Genomic DNA, 22,402 nt, shown 5'->3' with positions numbered 1-22,402 from the left:
ATCAAGCAGAACTCATCATCAACATGGAAGCATGTCCTCTGGAATGGTGGTTGAAGCATGAAGGGACATATGACTCTTTAGTGCATCTGGCACATAAATATCTTGCAGTGCCAACTACAACAGTGCCATGCGAATGCCTGTTCTCACTTTCAGGTGACATTGCAAACAAGAAGCAAGTAGGACTGAGTGGATTTGTAGTCTCTAAAGTTTTACATTGTTTTATTTTTGAAGGCAGTATTTTTGGACATAATTCTACATTTTTAAGTTCAACTTTCATGATAAAGAGATTGCTCTACAGTACTTGTCTGAGGTGAATTGAAAAATACAATATTTTTGTTTTTTTACAGTGCAAATATTTGTAATAAAAAATAAATATGAAGTGAGCACTGTGCACTTTTTAATCTGTGTTGTAATTGAAAGTAATATATTTGAAAATGTAGTAAAGATCCAAAACCATTTAAAATAAATGGTATTCTATTGTTTAACAGCGCGATTAATTGCACGATTAATTTTTTTAATCGTGTGATTAATCACAATTAATTGTTTTAATCACTTGACAGCCCTAGTGTATACCCTACACTGCTCTCTCTGTCACCAAGCAGTGCCCCCCATGTCTACACTGCTATTTTTAGTCTCCTACTTCCTGTAGTCTCCTGTGTCCTCCCCACTGCCTTCCCCCCCAGCAGTGGGGAAAAGGCGCAGGCATTTCCCCACAGCCAGAGCCTTTCCCCACTGCCTCCCCTCCTCCCCAGAGCCATTCACTGAAGTGTAGCTATACACCTCAGTGGTGGTGACATAGTGTAGACATACCTTAAGTGTCATCGATTTCAGAAAGGTGAAATTCACCCAAAGTCCCTAATTTAATGCCCCAGTGATGTCGATGGGATCTGACTGCTAATCCAGCTCGTAGGCTAAAGTAGCAGCCCTGGGGGATGGGGAGGTGCACTGCACTTGGCCATGTGTTGGGTACATTTTGCAGGCACACATACTAACCCTTGCTTACTCTGAGCCCTGTTGTGGCTTTAGGAGAGACACAGAGTTATACTGTCACAGTAGAAGCCCTGGGGGCCATTTGGTTACAGGGAGGCACAACAGTGCTTGAGCTCCCCAGTGCTCATGGAGAGTGCTTGTTGATGCGCCCTTTAAAGGGAGGCAGCCTAGGCTCTCACTTGTGCAGTAGGTCAGCTGCATGGAGGATGTGACTCCCACCTCCTCCCTGCCCTCTTGGGAGAGACTTGACTCTCTCAAGAAGTGTTAGCAGAGGGCATTTCCTGTGCTCAAGAGGGTACAGGGTATGCTACTCTGGCCCGTATATTAGGGGGCAAGGCGGGAAGGCCTTCCTGTGGACTTCCCTTTCTTGATCTCACAAAGGAGCCAACCTATGGGCCCGTTAGCTGCATTACTTCATTAAGACCACTCTTACTAATCTTCATAGAGGTAAAATACAGGCAATTAAACGTAGGACTTTTTTTCTAGCATTGCTAGAATTTTATTTATTTCCAAGGTAAAACCTAATTAGTAGAATTAATAGGATCCTCCTGTTCATTGCCGCTGTAGCTCCACTAGCACAGGATAATTTTGGAATTGTACTGCTTGCAGAGTGCTTAGAATCAAAGTAGTTCACAAATGTCTCATGTTTTCTTCTCAACCGCGGCAGTGGTATTGAAAGCTGTCAAAAATCAAAGCAGTTGGTTTCCAGGGCTTATTTCCACTTTTCAGTAAAAGCAGAGATCCTTTTCTCCTTTTTTTTTTGTTTAATAAAATACAAATATTTAAAACAAAAACAGAATGGCAAAGGATTTAACCAATCTTCATTGGATTTTTGCAACGATTACATAATCTTCAAATAACAAAGGCAGTTGGATTGATAGCCACAAGATCAACGGATATTTTTATTCTGTGAAAGGAAATATCTGCTGTCATGAAATCATAGGCTGTCTCTACTGAATGGGTAAATTATCAGTAAAGATGGAAGAAAATGCAATTTTCATTCCCTTAAATATTCTCGCTCCACCCATTTTCTACAAAGGTATTTTAATAAATTTTAAATTTTAATTTATTAAAAAATTTTAATAAAACACAAAGGTCAGTGAGTAAATATATACAGTAGCTCAATTTACAAACTACGCAAATCAACACCAATAAAATAGGCTATAGAAACCTTATGATCTGTGAAGTTTGCAACATTATTGGCAAAGTGCTATGCAGGAGTTGTTCAGAGCTAGGAATCAGAAATTGAAAAACTCACCTGACAAGCTACTTCCTTAGGGTCAGAGTCTCAGCTCATATAAAACAATGGAACTGTTTCAGTTTATGCCATCTGAAGATCTGTCTTGAACTTTTAAATTTATATTAGTAACCTCGGAATCAAAAACTGTGATCCTCTGCTGCTTGAGCTAAAAGACCCAGGTCTGTTAGGGTATGTTTACACGCCATTCAAAGGTGTGATTTGCAGCTCAGGTAGGCACAATTTGCTAGCTTTAATCTAGCTAGCATGCTAAAAATAGTAGTGAAGACATGGCTGCTGGGCAGGCTTCAGTGTGGCCCATACAAGCTCACCTGGTTCCCTGGGTACACGTACTCATGTTGCTAGGCTGCATTGGAGTCTGTGCAGCCATATCTTCATGTCTATTTTCTGTCATGCTCACTAGATTAAAGCTATTGTGAGTGTGCCTACCTGAGCTGCAGTCACACCTTCACTTGCAGTGTCGCTATACCCTCAGTGCATAGCAGTAGCAGGTTCATAAACCTATCTGTTGGTGGCCCAGCCGTTAGAGCAGGGGTTCTCGCAACAAATTTTTTGGTGGGCTCAGAGTGTGGCCACCAACTCTTGCTGGTGGCTGCACTGACACTTTTTCCTAAAATTATTTATTTTTCCTAAAGTTAATTAATTACTATGCACATATATTCATCCAAATCATTGTAATTTATTTATGTAAGGTTGGGTTTTTGTTTTTTTTTTTTGCAGACTCAGTAATAAAAATCATGCACAGTTATCTCTATTCTTTACTGGACCTAACAGAATAAAAACAAAGGTTCTTGTCTTTCTAATTATTGTTTCTTTTTGTTTCTTTTTTGGTAAAAGTAGTTGTCTGTATAACAATTATGAAGTAAATTTAAAAATGCTTTGACATCATAGAAATCCAAATAATAATGAAAAACATATCTAGGTGGCTTGGGTCTGGGGAACAGAGTGGAGGGGAGGGGAGGCACAGCTGTGGCTGCAACTGGCCCAGGGCTTCTCCAGACAGGTGGGAGGGCTCGGGGCTTTGGCCAGCCTGGAGCTCCTCTGGACAAGATTGGGAGGTGCGTGCTCTGGGCTTCAGCCAACCCAGGGCTCCTCCGGGCAGATTTCACCCCAAGTTTCAACCCAAGCTACCGTTTTATGGACAAAGTAAGAATTTTTAAAATGGAAATACATATCATATTTAAATAGCTTCAAAACTGTAGGCTATTTAAAATAAACTATATATTCCACTCTACACTATTATTCATATTCGATGGCACAATGGAGAGCCACCAGCACAGTGGTGGCACAGCATAGTTTCATACTTGCCTCATATCACAAGCCATTATTTTCATTTCATTTCGTACCTGTGGCTGTGCTTTTACTTCATTGCATACGACACATGATTTCAGGTGCCATTACATTATATCTCTAAGCCTCCCATCTTGCAAGCCTTTACACATGGGATGCAGATCCTCAGGTGGTGTGTGGTAACTCCGCTGAAGTCAACAGAACCAAGTCAATTTACACTGCTGATCTACCAATGTTTGCCTTTAAGCATGTGAGCGTCCCATTGACTTCAATGGAATTGTTCATGTGTTTTAAACTTGTGAGAGAGTGTTTGCAGGCTCAGAGTTTATCTTCTCTTGATTGACATGAGATCAATTTAGAAAAGATTTCTTAAAACATTTATGACAAAGTACTCTTCAACTTGTTTTCCTCTTGGAAAGGTAAGTATTTCCTGGCCAAATGTACAAAAACACCCATATTTACGGGAAAAGAATCCAAACCCTTTAGCTCATATGAGGGAAAACCTACAGTCCAAATACTATAATCATTTTTTAAGTCAGTACAGATTTTTCTTTAACTCACTCGATACTGAGCTATTTTCCATTAACATTAATGAGTTTGAAATTGTTGGTGTTTGATCTGTTTTATAGAAGTGCGTCATGGCGCTCAGCCTTTTAAATCAGCGATGCACAGTAATCATAAAATGGTTGATAAAATGTGACATTTTAATCACGCTTTACAGATCCTGCTGAAAACAGTCAGGAGTTGTCAGCATTTTTCATCTTGCATACTTTTAAGTCGTATGTCTTATTTCTAACTGTGATTGCTATAATTATTATTGTTATTATTTCTATTGTGTTGGAAGAAATAAAGTTAGGCCTGGTGAACAAAAGACACTTTTCACGTAAGATGACTAGAATACAGTAGCTTTAAAATCTGTCGACTATAAAAACAAAGTGGCAGTATTAATGGCTATTGTGTGTAAATTCTGATGCAGAGGATTCTGTGTTTCTGGATGACGAGAAGGAAAGGGAAGAGTATGTCCTGAATGACCTTGGTGTTGTTTTCCATGGAGACATCAACAATATAAAATCCAGAAGCTGGAATTATGGTCAGGTGAGCCCTTTAAAATTTCTCTGGCTGGCCCCAGTGGTACTCTGCAAGTTAGTTTAATTGATACCAGATTGTAGGCTCTTGAGTGCATTATCACTCCCTTTCTGAGAAACACAGTGGGCATCATTTTAATATTGCATGAAGTGGGTATATACCTAATCCAGACGAGTAATTTCTTAATATCTAATATTTAAAGGGCTAGTTTTAGGGGCACATTTCAGATATTGAGAGGCTGTCCATTGAGAATTAAAGGAATCAGCTGACATTTCTGAAATGCGCCAATATTTCTTCTGCTGCTTTATTGCCTCTCCAGGATCAAGACAGTTGGCTCAAGACAAAAGGAGGACAGTGATTTTAAGCTTTAATTTTTTTTTAAAAATGAAATAGCCCTCAAACGTTGTCTAATACAATTCCAGGCATAGTTTGTGCCTTTTCCTCTTCTTCTCTTTAGTTCTAGCAGCTCAGTGGAAATACCTTCTCTTCTCACACATTATCCTGACACAGGCTGTGAGGGGTCTTAAAACTTTTTTTGTTATAAGATATGTTGATTTTTTTTAAATAGTTCTGGATTATGGAACTTTCCTAACATAAACTGATTTTCCTGTGAGAAGTTGCATGGGTTGATTTTCCTTCTCTTCCCCTGACTCCTCTCAAACACTTGGCTCGTTGTCCATGGACATGTTGGTTGTTCCATGTACCTGTGTCAGGTGCTTTCATTTTTTCATTTAAACCTGGAGGCCCCAACTTTTTCCACTGCTGTGCTCCATTTGCTGTCCTTTTCCTTTAGTGAAACACAGATGGAACTTGGGTGAAAGTGATATCGAACATTGAAGTCCTACAGGTGTAATAAGCTGCTGAAGGCAATGGAAAATTAGGCCTGAAAACTGTATTTTCAACCAAATTTTCAACTAAATGAAGTTTACAGTGTTTCCTAACTTCCACAATTGTCTCTCATTTGGGTATTGCCCAATATTCAGTCACTTTGAAAATGTTGTTTTCTAAATGTGTGATTTAATTGAGGAATCATGGATGTTGGGAATGAAGAACATGAGTGGGAGTGAATTAAAGTGCAGGCAGGCACCATGCATGGATAGGACAGAGGGAAGAAAATGAGGCCATATTTGCAGTATTGGTGGTTTGGTTTGTATATAGAGAATAGTGATATTTTATATCCTACAAGCCTGTTTCAGACATGCTCATTTGGATGTTATGCTCAAACTGAAAGTTTAAAAATGGGAGATGAAGTTCCAAAACAGGACCACTACGTGCTGAGGAGATTGTGGCTGCCATTTTAGAAATGGCCAGCACCATTCTGGAAAGTAAGCGAGTGGCGGGGGCAGGAAAAGTGGACCCAGGAAGAATAATAGAGGGAATCCGACACTGGGAATAAATGGGAATGGGGAAACAATTGAACCCTTCATCATGATGGTGATTTTCCCCTTGTGTTGAGTAAATTGCTAGTCACTGAGAAAAGCCAAACCCAAAGGGAATACAGGGAAAATCAAGGTTTCGAAGAGATCTGAGCAGAAAGGGTGCTTTAGCCAGAAAACTAGGGAGCTCAGATTTACAGTGATTTTCGTGCTTTTTGCAATACAATTATGATCAGGTCCTCAAATTTGTCTACATACAAAGTTGCACCAGCTTAATTTAAGGCATGATTTAAAAAAAAAAGTATGGATTTAGTTAAACTGGTACAACAGGCCTATAGACACTCTTATCTTGGTTTAACCAGCTTTTATTTCAGATTAGCATATGCCAATTAGAAACAGGTTTAACTTAAACTGAAATAAGAGGGTCTACACAGGGGTTTGCCCCAGTTTAACTAAACCAGTGCAAGTCTGTGTGTAGACAAGATCTCTGTGTCTGTCTATTCCTCCCCAGCTTTGTTTTCCATGTAGCTGTTCCATTACTTGCAGCTGTTTCTCCAAACTGCTCTGCCAAAACACCTCAGTCTTGAATCCAGCTTTTAATTATTTTTGTCCTTGGCTGTCTCAAGCAGAGAGTGACTGCTCTGTGCTGCATGGGCTAAATTCAGCAGTATTCTCTGGATACTTGGCACTGCTATGGCAATGCAAAAGCAGCCATTCACTTCCTACATTTGGGAGATCTTCAGATTTTGTGTTTTGCTTCAGGTCCATCTTTTGCTAGACAGTAGTTGAATGCCAGCGATGAAGACATGACATTGAGTTTGATGTAGTTTTTGCAAAATAACTGGCATGGAAGGTGAAGAAGTATAGGTCTAGCCTGGTTTATGGCTGCTTTGTGCTGCTCTAGTGATACGAAGTCACCAGAGTATGCTGACGGCCATTTATCTCTTCTCTTGTCCTTTTAACCCAGTTATTTCACAAACACTTACTATTGTTGTCTGCAGTATTGTAACCACATTGGTCCCAGGATAATAGACAAGGTGGGTGAGGTAACAGCTTTTACTGGCCCGATAGAGGTTGGTCCAATAAAAGATATTACCTCACCCACCTTGTCTCTCTAAACACGTACTATGTCAATTCATAGATTTTTAAGGCCAGTGGGGCCTTAACACCACCAGGATGACAGCAATTCCTCTCTCTCTCTCTCTCTCTCTCTCTCTCTCTCTCTCGCTCTCTCTCTCTCTCTCTCTCTCCCCCCCTCCCTCTCTCTCTCTCTCTCTCTCTGCCAGTGAGATTGAGATCTTCAGGCAGCAATAATTAAATGAGTACCTAATAAACTGTAGATGGCAAGGGTTTAACTCAGAATATACTTTACTGCATCAGGTCTTTGAGGCCAGTGAAGACTAAATGCAAAGAAAACAGATTTTTGACTTTGGTGAAAGCGACATGTCCTTAGTTCAAGCCCGGAGCAGAGTGAATTGTACCAGACAGGGCTGGTGCCGGCAGATGTGAACCAGAGGATTTACATCCTCTGTTGTGAGGATGCTGTTTAGAAAGGGGTGTCTTTACAGAGCTATCCTTGGTCCAGGATTATTTCCAATACATACCAATAAGTTTATCCAACTGATCTCCAGTGTGAACACTCCGTGGATGATATGACTCTGTCATTAGCTCCTTGGGTGGGGAATGCTGACCTCCACTGAACTCAGTTTTGCACTCTAAGATTATAACTGATTATTTAATAATGAGTTTTTGTTAAATGCCAAAGAAACCAAATTAGTGCAATTGTGGTTAGCAGAGCCAAGGAGCTGAATGATGATAAATGTACACTGACTTTCTTGGTTGATACTGTAGTAGAGAGTGCAACAATATATCAGTACCTTAGACAGGTGCTGACATCATCAATTCAGTTTTTCTGTTTTAGATCAATTAGAAAACAAAACCTTTATAGTATATTTGTTTCTTTAAGAAATGGATGCATACTGTATATAGCGCCTTCCCATTCCTCGTATGGAATTAAATGAGTGAGGAAGAGCTTTGTAGTTCATACCTTTTGATGTATGTCACAGCCTGCAATAGAAATGTAACTTTGTTATATGCATTTTCAGTGAATACAGAAGATGATCATTTTATTAATGTGCATTTCTCTGTCCCCTTGCCTCTTTCAGGGGACTATGGTATTTTCTGCTGCTATCCAATTTCTCCTAAGCAAATTGAACTACACCAAAGGGCAAGTTATTTGATGATGGATTCTGGTCTATGTAGTCACCTCTGCCCCCTATTCATTCCTGCACTTGCTATTACTGGATTTCAGAAGTTGAAGTCTTTAGACTATGTTTTTAAAGAAGACCGTTTTAGGTCACTTGCCATTTTCTTAGTCCAAACTGCATAGGCCAGAACAAATCAATATAATGTATCTGATAGCTAGTTAATTTTAAACACTGGTATAAACATATTACTTTTTAAAGTATGGAGACTTTGCCCTAACTTTGGTAAAGCATTCATTGTTCAGCTTTGGGCACTACTGTGGCTATGTCAGAAAGGTCCTTGTAATCAACAGGTCTAGGATTTGTGAAGGACACGGAGTTCTCTTTGAATAGATCAGCATTCTTCTTGTTGTTAGAATTTCCTATTATATTCTTGATAGCCACTTAAAATGTTATGTAATGTAAAAATTACTTTGTTGCCATAACCTTTAACTGTCTAGATCAGAAGTGACATGAAAGTGAGACTACATTTTCTCACAATGGAACACTTCTTGCTCAATGTGGATAATTAGTAAACAAAAAACCTCAACAACCTGTGTATCTAAACACTGAACTAAAACGTGACCTTGATCAATTTATTGTAGGGGCAAAGAATATTAGATTCCTGTTTGCTTTCTAGAAGAAGAACTGAAGCAGCCTCTTTTCTTTTTTCTTGTTTTGTCTTTCCTTTTTTTTAGTTTGAAGAGGGCATTCTGGATGCTTGCCTACACTTGATGGATAGAGCAAAACTAGATCTCTCTGGGCGGGGGAACCCAGTCAAAATCAGTCGCGTTGGATCTGCAGTGGTATGCAATAAAGACCCAAAATGTATTGGAAATAGCATGTTTTTATTTATTCAACTTTATTTCTATTTTGAAAGCTGATCATGAATAGCCACTTTGAATAGGTGGAAGCTCACTTTCCTGTTCCAGTGTACTGCGCTAAGGTCAGATCTGACTTATTCTTATTACTCATGCTGACTTCTAGAGACCACCATGAATGATGTCTCACTCCAGGAGGGATGATATCTTAGTGTCTGCCCATCATCTGTGTCTGACACTAGGACCACACTGATAGAAGTGCCACTTTCAGCCATCGCACTTCTTGATGTGATGGCACTCCACCTGGCACCATGCCAGTATCTAGCAGGTCAAATAATTGTTAACGTCCATCTTCCCGGAGCAGGGAAGACAACGTGGTGGTTAGACTGGGAGTCAGGAGGCCTGGATGTTCATTCTGACTGTGACCTGGCTTTGGTGTTTGGCCTCTGGAAAGCCACTTCACTGTGCCTCAGTTTCTTCATTTGTAAAATGAGGATGATGATAATTATTTGTTGTAATAGATTGATTGGGGCTGCCAGCAGTGTGAGGCACCCCAAAGGGTGAGAATCGTGACCCTGGACCTCCTTCACCATCCAGTAGACCCAAGTCTGTAGGTGGAGGAGCACACACTCCACCCTGATAAGGGATGCAACAGCCCCTGTTGAGACATGTGTGCCCAGTGCTTCTCAGGATTCCTGCTTGTGCAGATCAACTCTGCAGTGTCCCTCTTTCCCCTTTCCACCCCCAGCCATTCTCCCCAGGGCTGCATCTTAACAGCCACAGTGTAGCCTTTTAGTGACTGGTTATAGCACAGATTAAAGATTGAAATACTGCACTGTCCTTGAAATGTGTCTTGTACAGTATGTCTCCCATGACAGCTAGCTAGATGCAACCCCTCACCCTTTGGTTTTGTCACTGAATACTTACCTTGTTCCATCCCAGAGGTCACAGGATTTTCTAATTAGAAAACAGTAGTTAATCCAACCAAAAGCTTTTAAATGAAAATTGTGATTTATTTGACAAGAGTGTAGTTGCTGTGCATTAACATAATTAAATGGTACATGGCGAATGAGGTTTTTCACACAGCCTCAACTGATTTGGTTCAGATTGCTACTAACTAGGAAATGTATTGCTCGTTAATGACTATCAATTCAGTCATTAGTCAGCAAAATTCCACATATAGTCTTACCAGGAAAAAACTTACGCAGCAAAATCTTTCTTGTTTTCATGCATGCTAGATGCATGCTATTAGATTCAGCTCTAAAAATAACAGTGGACCCGTTTCTTCTCTCACACCAATATGTCAGGAATAATTGTAGTGCAGTCACTGGAGTTACACTGGGGTATAAGTGAGAGGAGAATCAAGCCCAATATTTCTCAGTAGGATTCAGAGTCACTTATTAGTCTATATTCACTTTCCAGTAAGCATGCTTATTAATAGTAAACCATTGAAAACTGCCAATGTATATATGTTGCATTTTGACTTGAGTTCACCATTTCCGTCCCCTTTCTGGCAAAGAATCGTGTCCTTGACTTGATTACTTCTCTTTCCCCCATTGGAGGATGGTACATCCCCAGGTCCCACTTCAGGTGTGACACTTCCATGGAGTGTTAAACTACCAGTAGAAAATGCACTTCATATAATTGAATAGTCCATGACAAACAAATGACAGCTTAGCATGTCTGTGTCAAAACAGTTCCACCCAGTTAATCATTTGGTGACATGATTGAAACTTTCAGTCATTTGGTCCAATGACCATTGGACTTGAGCAGGGTTTCTCAAACGGGTCCGCTTGTGTAGGGAAAGCCCCTGGCGGGCCGGGCTGGTTTGTTTACCTGCCCCATCTGCAGGTCCGGCCGATCGCAGCTCCCACTGGCCATGGATCGCTGCTCCAGGCCAATGGGAGCTGCTGGAAGCAGCACAGGCCGAGGGACGTACTGGCTGCCATTTCCAGCAGCTCCCATTGGCCCGGAGCAGCGATCCGCGGCCAGTGGGAGCCGCGATCGGCCGGACCTGCAGATGGGGCAGGTAAACATACCGGCCCGGCCTGCCAGGGGCTTTCCCTACACGAGCGGCCACCCCTGTTTGAAAAACCCTGATCTAAACTGACTTGCATAACACTGGCTGGAGGACTTCCCTGAATTAATTCCTGTTTGAACTAGAGCATATCTTTTAGAAAACCGTCCAATCTTGATGTAAATATTTTCAGTGATGGAGAATCCACCATAGCCCTTGGTAAGTTGTTCCAATGGCTAATTGCCCTCACTGCTAAAAAACGTGAAACTTATTTCCGGTCTGAATTTGTCCAGCTGCACCTTCCAACCATTGGATCTAGTTCTACCCTTGTCAAATTTTAGACGTACTTAACATATAGGCATCGAGTATCAGAGGGGTAGCCTTGTTAGTCTGGATCTGTAAAAGCAGCAAAGAGTCCTGTGGCACCTTATAGACTAACACCTATTGGAGCATGACATGCATCCGATGAAGTGTGTATTCATCCACGAAAGCTCATGCTCCAATACGTCTGTTAGTCTATAAGGTGCCACAGGACTCTTTGCTGCTTTAACATACTGGGAGATTTACAAAATTTCTTTTTTCATTAGATCAATGCTAAAGATGATGAGGGCGTGGTTGCTGGCAGTTGGGACAATATTTATGCTTATGGAGTAGCACCGTCAGCCTGGACTGGAAGTGTAGACATCCTGTTGGAATATCATAGCTCTGGTACACCAGTGCGGTACGGTCAGTGCTGGGTCTTTGCTGGAGTCTTCAATACATGTAAGTATTTTAAAAAGTGATATTTTTATCTAGTGCAGATAGCTTTTAGATCTAAGATATTTGTTGGCTCTACAATGTTCAAGAAAAATAGCAGGAGTTATTACCATACATGGCTAAAACAGCCATGCTTTGAACATGCTTGTATGCATTCAACTTTTGCTTCTCTTCTACAAGAATCTTCTAGCTATCTAAAGTCTGTCTTTTGCATCTAAAATGGCTGGTAAAATATGTGTTTAGTGATTTGTGGGCAATGGGGGCATAATGGGGATTGGGACAGGTGGATACTTTGTAAATGGAATAGTCATTGTTTTCCTCTGGAAATTTGAGATGGAAATCATGAATGAGTGATCTCGGTCTAAACCCACTGTGGGCAACTGACCACATCACAAAGCCATTGCACTGTGCGGCACAACTGACAGTCTCTTTTTGCTCAAGAAAGCCTAATGACTGGAATAGCAAGGATTCTTCTTGGCAAGATCGAGGTGTATTGACACAGCACCTGTAATATTCTGTGTAACTGACACGATCAACACTTCTTTGCAGTTTGTGAGTCAGCTCTGTGGAGGAAAATACTGGCTTGGTGTATCATGTATTTGGTACACCAAGAGGTTAAACTAAACAATCAGATCAGAGTTTGTTTCAGTGTTGCATCAAAGGCAGAGAGGTTCTAGATTTCATATCCCAGTGAGGGAAAGCAATGCTTGTCATAACTTTCACTGTCAATTGAAACTGTAGGAGCACCATAGCAAATAATCACTCGACACCGGTGTCAAACTACTAGCCTCTAGAGGCCAAGAAAGACATGAACTGTGAGACATGTGAATACTCTGCCCATGCCAAAATCTGGGAGTGCAGAGTGTTTTCATAACTGGGTCCAGGACGATTATGCCAGTATACAGGGATCCTCTATAGGTTCAAAGCCAGTATAGCAGCTCTTATATCAATGTCCCTGCTACAAGTGTAAGGGGCTTGGCTGGAGTATAAAGGATATGGCTTGGGTTTCTCTAAACCCCACTGATCCCCAACTTCTTGGTTGGCCCACTAAGATGACTGCTAGCCTGGTGACAGAGTGGCACATAGTCATCCCAGGATCACTAGATGTCCATAAAGGACATCTTTGCAACACCTTATTCTGAGCTGCAGCCATAAACTCATTGGCCAAAACCAAGGTTATGGGACTCCATGTTTAAGTTGTTAAGAAGAAATTAGATAAACAAACTAACCCAAAGAAACCCTCTCACTTTCTCTTTGATGTTGTATCCATGACCTATACAGGCACATCAGTTTTGTTTGTTTCCATTATATTCTTATATCAGTGATATTACCCATACTGGCAGACCTGGAAGTTGCATTATTAATGCACTGAGCAATTAGGTTAAGATTATGCCGCGTTATCTGTTTCTGTTCCATACCTTTCTGGATCTAATAAGATAAGGGAAAACATAGGTCAGACTCTTACCTGGTGTAAATCAGTGTAGTACTATTGACTTTGGGAGCAATGCCAATTTCCATCAACTAGGACTTGGCCCTCCCCAAAGTGTCTGCTAGTGAAGAATCTAGGAATATGTGGATTTCTGGAGTGGGTTGATTCCTGGTTGGGAGCAAAAGTAAAGCCAACATACTATGACCATAGTCAATTCCCCATGGAATTTCAATTACCAGATGTTTGCAGGTGTTGATAATCCTAAACAAAGATAGTAAAAGCAGCAGCAAATCTTCAGAGACCATTCCACTCTGCGAGCTCCAGCTAATTGCTGGAGGAAGACCTGAAAGGTTTTTGAAAATATTTGTTCCCTTTGATTTTTGCAGTAGAAATTCAGGTCCTGACTAGCATGGAAGACTATATGGCCTTGTCAACAGTCAGCTGTTTCTTAAAATTTCTCACCGTTTCACTGCCCTGATACAGCTCCAAAAATAGTAGCCAAGACAAGAATGTGTGGTATAGCCCTGCTCATAGCATGAATAGCCAGTGGAGAATTAAGCCTCTTAAATTGTGAGGGCTGCCAATCTTCCACCTTTGACAAGCACTAAATTCGTTATTTCTGCTCACTGACTCCCCAAACAAAAGTAAAAATTCTGTTTTATAAAGTGCAGCAGCCAGAGAGCTAGACCTGAAACCATGAAGTTCTATTGCTGTGGAATGGTTACGACAAGAGAGAGACATCCAAAACCTTCATTTCTGAATATTGAGAACTGTGTGTGTGTCTTTAGTTTAGATATACATCTCTTCATCTGAAACCCACACACTGTAACAAATATCATACTTATATCAAGACTAGCAGGGCTCCAATACAACCTTATCTTCTACATGCTACAAGTGTTGTGATCATGCCTCTGCTGGTAGGTACCACCAGCCATTTGAAATTTCTATAGTCAATGGATGATGCATTTTCCCCTGGATACCCTCCCACCTCCATCCTGCAGTACGCCTAAAACCTCCTCCATTGCAGACATCCCATTATACACAATCGGTCAAATTTTGCCCTCTGAAGCACAAGTGCACAGCTCCTATTGGTACTGATTCATTTCTGCATTCCTCTTGCTATACCCTATTTATAAAACTGAAGTAATGCAATGTAGATTCAGGGCCACCTGTATTGCGCATCTTAGGACAGAATCTGGCAAGGTAGGCCTACTAACGTAACAAGTGCAGTCAGAGATCTAGCATGCATTGTTGTTACGAAGCCGGATGACAAACAAAAAAAATGGATGACTAGCAAGTTAAAACGCTAGGCAGTGGCATATCTAGCATAGGCTGCTTACATGAAAAGGAGTCCCTGCAAATGAGCGTCAAGAAGACGACGGTGAATATGGGGAAGGCTAATTCAGCTAAAATGATTGCTTTGAGTTTTGAGTTATTTGAAGCTTGTAACATTTTATGACTGCAATTGTAACCAATCCAGTTTTCCAAGGTTACCATACTGATTCAAGACAATCATCTGTTTTAAAATGAAAAAACATTCTGGAGAAAAGTAAGCTAAATCATTGATCTTGAAATAGTCAGATGAATTATTTTCAATGAGCCCCGATGGTGCTGATGTGCTGGAAGTCTGGGAGGGCATTTGAAAAAAATTTAATCCATAGATATGTATGAGATGAATGTATGAGATGCATCCAGGTAATTTATCATCAAACAATTTAAAACAAATGTGTGCTGTTGCTCTTTATTGAAAGTCACAGTAGTGAGATTAGCCAAAATAGTACCATATAGCGCTGTCCAAACTTTTCCATTGACATTGTTTTGTGACAGTAAATTGGGTTTTCAAGCCCCTCTCCTCCCCCAAACTGTATCTGCCTTCTGTGGAAACGTTTGGCTTTTCATCCAAAAAATGAAGAACACAAAAGCTCATCTGAAAACTGAAATATGCAATTCAGAAATGCCGCTGCAGTGTCTCATGAAAGTTGTTGTTCAGATGCCTCAGACTCCACCCCTCCCCCTACCACTCATTCTTCTTTGAGAGCTGTGCGTCCCTGGCTGGACTTCCATCTCCTATGCTATACCATGGCCATGGGACTCCCATGATGCCCCAGACCATCTGAACAAGATCCTTAATCTGACTATATCTTAGCTTTCCCATCTATAAAAATAGAGATAACAATTACTTGCTTCACTGAAATGTTCTGGGATTTAATGCATTTTGTTAATTCATGTGAGATCGTCTAATAAAAGGTGATTACAGAAGTTCAAAGTATTATTACTGAGCGATTGGTTCAAATTATGTAATGTGCTTTATTTAAACTCTCTGACCCTGACACTTGTAAATAATTCAGTTTTCTTTCTCAATATCAATTGATTTCTGTTATATTCTTTGGATTCTCTAGGTTCCTCCAAATGTAACATTGGAAAATTCCAACTAAAGTTAAAACCAAGAAACCTTCTAATGGTTGCCCTTCTAATAAAGTCTTCTATTCACTTCAAAGCTTATCACTGCTGGAAGGTCCAGTGTTTACCTTCTATTGTGTCTTGTTTTTTGGGGAAGCTTACCTGTTACTTTTCCCTCATGTGCTAAAGGCAGACTGTGTGTGTGCGTGTGCGTGTGCGTGTGTGTGTGTGTTACAGATGGAAAGAATTGAAAGAATAAAGGCTCAGGTGATCTTTCCATCCTCCCACCCTGCTTCTACCTGCAGTATACCTATAATCTCCTCCAATCTATCTACTCATCCTATCTACTCATCCTCTTGTCCATGTATCATCATATTGCCTCATATCATCCTTCTAATTTCCTTTCTCTTTCCACTCCAGTTTTGAGGTGCATAGGGATACCTGGAAGAATTGTTACCAATTATTCCTCTGCCCATGATAATGATGCCAATTTACAACTGGATGTCTTTGTGGATGAAGAAGGGAAAGTGGACCCCAAACTCACAAAAGACTCAATCTGGTGAGCTGTCCCAGCAAATCTATTGTCTCTGTGCACATAAAACATGACAGATGGTCGAGGTTTAGTTTGTCTCTGCTGTATACCTTAAAGAATACTGCTAGATTATAGAAAGACATAATTGCAAACTGTGGAATAAAAGCTAGTTAATAAATAGGCCAATGAACGTAAATTGCTCAACATGGAAAAAGGCAAGGGATCAGTTCAAGAGTCAGCATTCAATGTACCACACATGTAAGCAACATGGAAGAGAGGGTGAACACTTAAGTACAATAATTGCTGAACTCTAGCAAACCTAACAAAGGGCCCAATCTTGCTATATGTTGGGTATCTCCAATTTTGCTGGTATTTGCAGCATTTCACAGCTTGGATTTAAGTCCTGATCCAATGTCCATTGAAGTCATGGGAAATTTTCTGTTGCTTTTGATAGTTTCCTATTTGCATGTTTTATTTAAATTTGGTACCTGCATCCAGAGTTGCAGATGGGCAAACTTTAAAATAAACCAGGCACATTTTTAAAAGATATAGGACAGGTCTCTTTAATACTTCAATTAGCTTTATAAAAATAACAGGATATCTGATCAGTGTATTGTTTGACCCAAGACCTTCTTAGATTTGCAGAAGACAATTCTGCTGTTTTCTCCCTCAAACTTTCCCATTCTCCTGTCTGGAGTGAGAACAGCAATATATATTGATTAAGTGCTACATTCAGCAGAAATGATCTGTGGATTACCATACCACAACATCTCTCTTTCTGTGGAGCAATCAATCTGCCTTCTGTACACATTCCTACATTCAGTAGATTCTTGTTCTGCCCACTGTTAATGTTCCTGATTTGTGTGAATGATTTCTTCACCTCATCGGTAGAATAATATTCATTCATCATGACACTTCATTAACATTCCAAGAACTGGATTCTTTATAACATAAAAACTGGAACAAATCTATTGTCCTGAGGACAAAAAGACTGAGCCTATTACAATTGCATCCCTGATGTCATCCCCATGAGTTCCATTGTCAGCAGGAAAGGATCTGGGTTTTGGAATCTATGTAAGAATTACATGTCAATTTCCAAAAAAAAATTCTCTTTCATAATAGCATAAGTCAGTGCATCTCACAGAACCACCCATGTGCCATCCTATATGAATTGCACAGAAAACAAATAGTTCTGTATCTAGAGAGACAAGGTGGGTGAGATAATATTCTGGGACCAACACATCTACAACAACATTGCGTAGTTCTGTGTCTGTAATATCCCTATTTTGAAGCCTATACTTTGGGGTTCCAGGGTTCCAAAATTAAAATTTAGCATTTACTCTAATGATCAGAAGACATTAGAACATTTCTGTAGCTATGATTCTCCTGCAACTTACACTGGTATAAATTCAGAGTAACTCCATTGAATATACAGTGGTGTATAACTGATGTGAGAGGAGAATCAGGCCCTGTGCATATAGCCAAGTATTACTGCAGTCTGCTAGACACTCTACTGACAGCTTCATCAAGCTCTTTTTCCGTTTGTACTCAAAGTCACATTTGTCTTAACTGCTTGTGAATTTTCCTTTTTCTGTCCCCACCTTTTCATTTCCCTACCATTTTTCAATATTTTTCACTTCATTCAATAATTGTTCAATTTTTCCTCTGAAGTTAGGGACAGAGTCTCAGCAGGTGTAAATAGATGAAGCTCCATTGAAGTCAAGGGATCCGTGCCAATTCCCCTGAGCTGAGGAACTAGCCTGCAATATTTTATACCTCACACTTTATATACCTCTTTCTTTGTTTTGATTACTTTGGGAACTTCCTTGTTCATCCCTTTCTCCTCATAATGTATTTATTGCTACATGGTGCACGTAATCCCTTGGGCGCACATTAATTTATCTTACAGCACTTTCCATTTCTCCTCTGTGTCCTTTCTCTTCATTACCTTGTACCACTCTATTGTAGCTCTAACTCAGACTTTAAATGGTTTGTGTCTTATCCTTGACATTATTTCCATGTAGCCTTTTGGTTTTTTAAGATGACACATTCAAGGTATTTATAACAATTTTTGAAAACAATTTCTTGAGTTTTCTTTTTTAGTTTATTTATAATCCCTAGGTAACTGGACGTTAGGCTCTCTTTCCTTTATGAACATATATGTCAGTTTACTGCTTTATTCCCTGAAGCTGCAAAAGATGGATCTGTGTTCCTATTTCAAACATCTCTGGAATTCAGGGATGTTTGGATCCAGGATTTTTGTTCAGACCCTTCTCTAGGTGTGGGGCTGCATCAAAGTGTTTGGCATCTGATATGCATTTACTTATTTTTAGAAAAAAGCACTTTTTCCCCAGGATAAAAACATATATAAAGAATTACACAGACTTTTCCAGAAGTTATTTTTAAAAACTTGGTCAGATTACTGTCATTACTGACTGCTTCTCCTTACTTTAGTTTTCTTTTAATTATGTATAGACATGTAAGGAATATACCTTGAAAGGATCCTACTATCCTGCCTTGATCCTAGTATGATCTCCAATCCCTGATAAAGTCAATGAGGCTCCATGTGGGTGCAGGAGCTTCTTCCATGCCAAGCTCATTGTAGGATGGAGGCCTTAGTAGAGATCTCTTCTGAGGTGATGAACTCCAATCTTCCATGCTCCACCCTCTCTCTCACTCCAAAACCAAATTTCTTGTGGTGTGGAAGACAGGTCTTCAGCACTATTCTCAATCCTAATGTCCTCTCTCATCCAATATGTCCTAACCATATGAACCATGTAAAGTACTCTTCTTAAATTGTCTGCCAGGCCTAAAACCCACCTGGTCATCTTTTATTAGTTATTCTATCACGTTGTTTAGTCTCTGGCTGGTTTAGATATAAGAGCTACAACTTCAGTTTAAATAATTGTTTATATATAGGGCCAGATCCTCAGCTGGTAGTAAGTGACATAGCTCTATTGAAGTCAGTAGAACAGTGCCCATTTGCACTAGCCAAGCATGTGGCCCAGTATGTTTTGGAGCCGGAAGGAACTTTATATTACCTTTTAGGGATGGAAGAATCCCCCAAAAGCTGGGACAGCGCAAGTGAATATCTATCCATCCTCACCCAATGTCATCATACTTATTTATCATTTGTATTGCAGTAACATATATAAATCTCAATCCGATTGTTCCAGGCACTATTTCAACAAAAAACAAACCAAAAAAAACAGTCCCTGCCACAAAGAGCTTACAGTCAAGTTATTACATTGCAGTGTCTACTCGCCAAATAAGATTAGTTTCATTCATGGCTCCCTTCTCACTGTTTCTTACATTTTGTCCTTTTGTCACACTCAAAACACTGAGTTTGATTCAAAGTTGGATTTTAAGTGCTTCAGGGCAGAGATTGGTTCGTCTCACATGGCATCATCGTGACTTTCAAAAATCCACCTACCAGAGAGTGGTTCACCAAAGACTCTGTGAGAATGACTCAGTGCACCGCATTCAGCAGTATCAAAAATTCAAGTTGTGTGCATCACTTTTCTTGAATAATTCTTTTTCTGTACTTCTGCTTCATTAACTCTCCTAACTGACAAGTTTTTCCCTGATCCAAGCATTTATTTCTGCTTTGAAATGTCTTGTTAGACAAGCCTCAGATCCCACTGACTCCTCTCCATTTCTGTTTTTTCACCTATTATTAATGAAGTGGTTGGAGTTTAACAATCCATTCTGTCTGTAATTTTATTGCTAATATTGCATGCATTAGGGAAGTATCAGTGGATACACAGGTGCAATTTTAGTCATCTCTGCTGGCAGGATACACATAATTTGCAAAGAAAATCGCTACTTTCCCCTATCCAGTTTTCGGCAATAACAGAATTCAAACACTTGGTTGATTCTTGAAGCTGTTGCGAGAAACTCGTGTTGGGTTTTTTTCCTCCTTGTTTGTGCTCTTCCTTGAGCGCTAATAAAATTTCAGAAAGTTACAAGAGCCATCTTTTTCTTTAGGGCTGTTCATCTTTGAAATATTCTGGACAAATTGTAAATGAGGTGACCTGATGGTGTTTTTCAAGCATCCAGCCAAGTGAGGGCATTTCAAGTCTCAGTGCTTAGATTAACCACTTAAATGCCTTTAAACATAACGCATGTGGCTCATGGAACAGCATTTGGCAGGAGTGCTGGAGCAATTTGTATAGTGGGGATGCTGAGAGCCATTGAACCAAAATGTAAACCCTGTATGTAATGGAAACCACTTCAAGCCAAGGGGTGTGGCAGCACCCCAGCACACCTAGTTGCAAGACCAATGGAACTTGGCCCCATGGAGATATGACCTCTCACATGGGCAACCATAGCATGTGAGGCTGTGAACTAATTAGAAACTAAGAGATCTGGGCCTAGTTTTTGCTTACATGGAAAACCTCCAAGGTAAACTTAGCAACATGGCACTGGTGATTCAGCTGGGGTCTCTCTACCTTCTGCAGTATTACCAAGGGAGAGTGGGAAAATTCTAACTAAGTAAATTGCTTTTTGCATATTTTTTTAAAGTTAGACCTAATCATACAAAGGGACCTCTAGAGATCATCTAGTCCATGACTCATGGCAGGACTAAGTTTATCTAGGCCATCTCTGACAGGTGTTTGTCTAACCTGCTCTTAAAAATCTTCAGTGATGGAGATTCCACAACCTCCCTAGACAATTTATTGTAGTACTTAACAACCCTGAAGTTGTTCCTCATGTCCAACCTAAATCACCATTGCTGCAATTTACACTCATTGCTTCTTGTCCAGTCCTCAGTGGTCAACAACAACAATTTTTCTCCCATCTCCTTGTTAACAATCTTTTAAGTACTTGAAAACTGTTAACATGTCCCCCTCAGTCTTCTCTTCCCCAGACTGAACAAACCCAATTTTTTCAATCTTCCCTCATAGGCTAAGTTCCCTGTAAGCTGCGCAGCTGCCTTCTTAGCGCCACTCAGGCGCTCAGGGAATCCTCCTGGGGACCTGTTGGGAGAGAGGGGTCCCTCCCCTGGCCCCAGCCTAGTCTGTCCCCCAACTCTGCCTCTACCCAGATCTGAACCCAGCCACAGCTGGGGTGGGGCAGCCAGGCCAGGCCTGAACCCAGCCCTGGCTCGGACCTGCTGCGGGAAGGGCGCCTATCATGCGGTCCTAGCCCCAGCGCTCCTGCAGCATGGGGAGGCACCTTTCCCCCCACAATCGCCCCCAGCCCAGGTGCTGCTGCAGGGAGAGAGATCTAGGGGGAGTCCAGTCTCCCCACCATAGCCCCAGAGCACCTTTCTGCACCCCAAACTCCTCATCTCTGGCCCCACCTCAGAGCCTGCACCCGGAACCAGAGCCCTCACCCCCTATACCCAACCCTCTGCCCAAGCCCTGAGCCCCTTCCCACACTCCAAACCCCTCGGCCCCACCCCCACCACATGAATTTTGTTATGTGCACCAATATGCAGGTGATGTGTCACCAATATGCAAGTGATGTGTGACGCATCACCTGCATATTGGGGCACATAACAAAATTCATTCTGCATATGAGGTGAAAAAATTGGAGGGAACACTGCTCATAGGTCATGTTTTCTAGACCGTTAATCATTTCTGTTGCTCTTCTCTGGATTTTCTCCAATTTGTCCACATCCTTCCTGAAATGTGGCACCCAGAACTGGACACAACACTCCAGTTGAGGACTAATCAGCGTGGAGGAGAGCAGAAGAATTACTTCTTGTATCTTGCTTACTACACTCCTGCTAATACACCTCAGAATGATATTTGCTTGATCCCTTTCTGCAGTACTCCTTCCTAGGCAGTCATTTACCATTTTGTATGTGTGCAATTCATCTTTCTTAAGTGGAGTACTTTGCCTTTGCCTTTATTTAATTTTATCATATTTACTTCAGAACATTTCTTCAGTTTGTCTAAGTCATTTTGAATTTTTATCCTGTCCTCTAAAGCACTTGCAACCCCTCCCAGCTTAGTATCGTCTGCAAACTAATGCAACTATTCCTCTTTAAAAAGTTTAGTCTTTGGTCTGAAGCATTCAAAAATGACCTACAAGGAGTTAAGGAAATATTTTTTTATATCTAGCGCAGGGTCAGTTAATAAACCTGCACCTGCAACTTTACACAGAAACCAGACAAGCTCATTTGTTTGTTTTAACCATCAGAATGAACATAGTTGTGCATATTGCCAGGTGTATTGTTGGTTCTGAAACCTCTGT

The 22,402-nt window shown here is 40.7% G+C and overlaps 1 protein-coding gene across 1 annotated transcript in view; it reads left to right on the top strand.

Annotated features, from left to right (window-relative positions):
* F13A1 (coagulation factor XIII A chain) overlaps positions 1–22,402 on the top strand; it is an 89,541-nt gene that overhangs the window by 37,975 nt on the left and 29,164 nt on the right. Inside the window, exons 5-8 of the mRNA XM_030552345.1 lie at positions 4,515–4,633; positions 8,942–9,049; positions 11,669–11,843; positions 16,087–16,225. Of these exons, the coding sequence (XP_030408205.1) occupies positions 4,515–4,633; positions 8,942–9,049; positions 11,669–11,843; positions 16,087–16,225 (541 nt within the window). The remainder of the gene's footprint in view (positions 1–4,514; positions 4,634–8,941; positions 9,050–11,668; positions 11,844–16,086; positions 16,226–22,402) is intronic.

The sequence above is a fragment of the Gopherus evgoodei genome, chromosome 2, assembly GCF_007399415.2.
Source record: "Gopherus evgoodei ecotype Sinaloan lineage chromosome 2, rGopEvg1_v1.p, whole genome shotgun sequence".
In the NCBI taxonomy this organism is placed as follows: Eukaryota; Metazoa; Chordata; order Testudines; family Testudinidae; genus Gopherus; species Gopherus evgoodei.
This window is presented reverse-complemented; position numbering and strand designations above follow the sequence as displayed.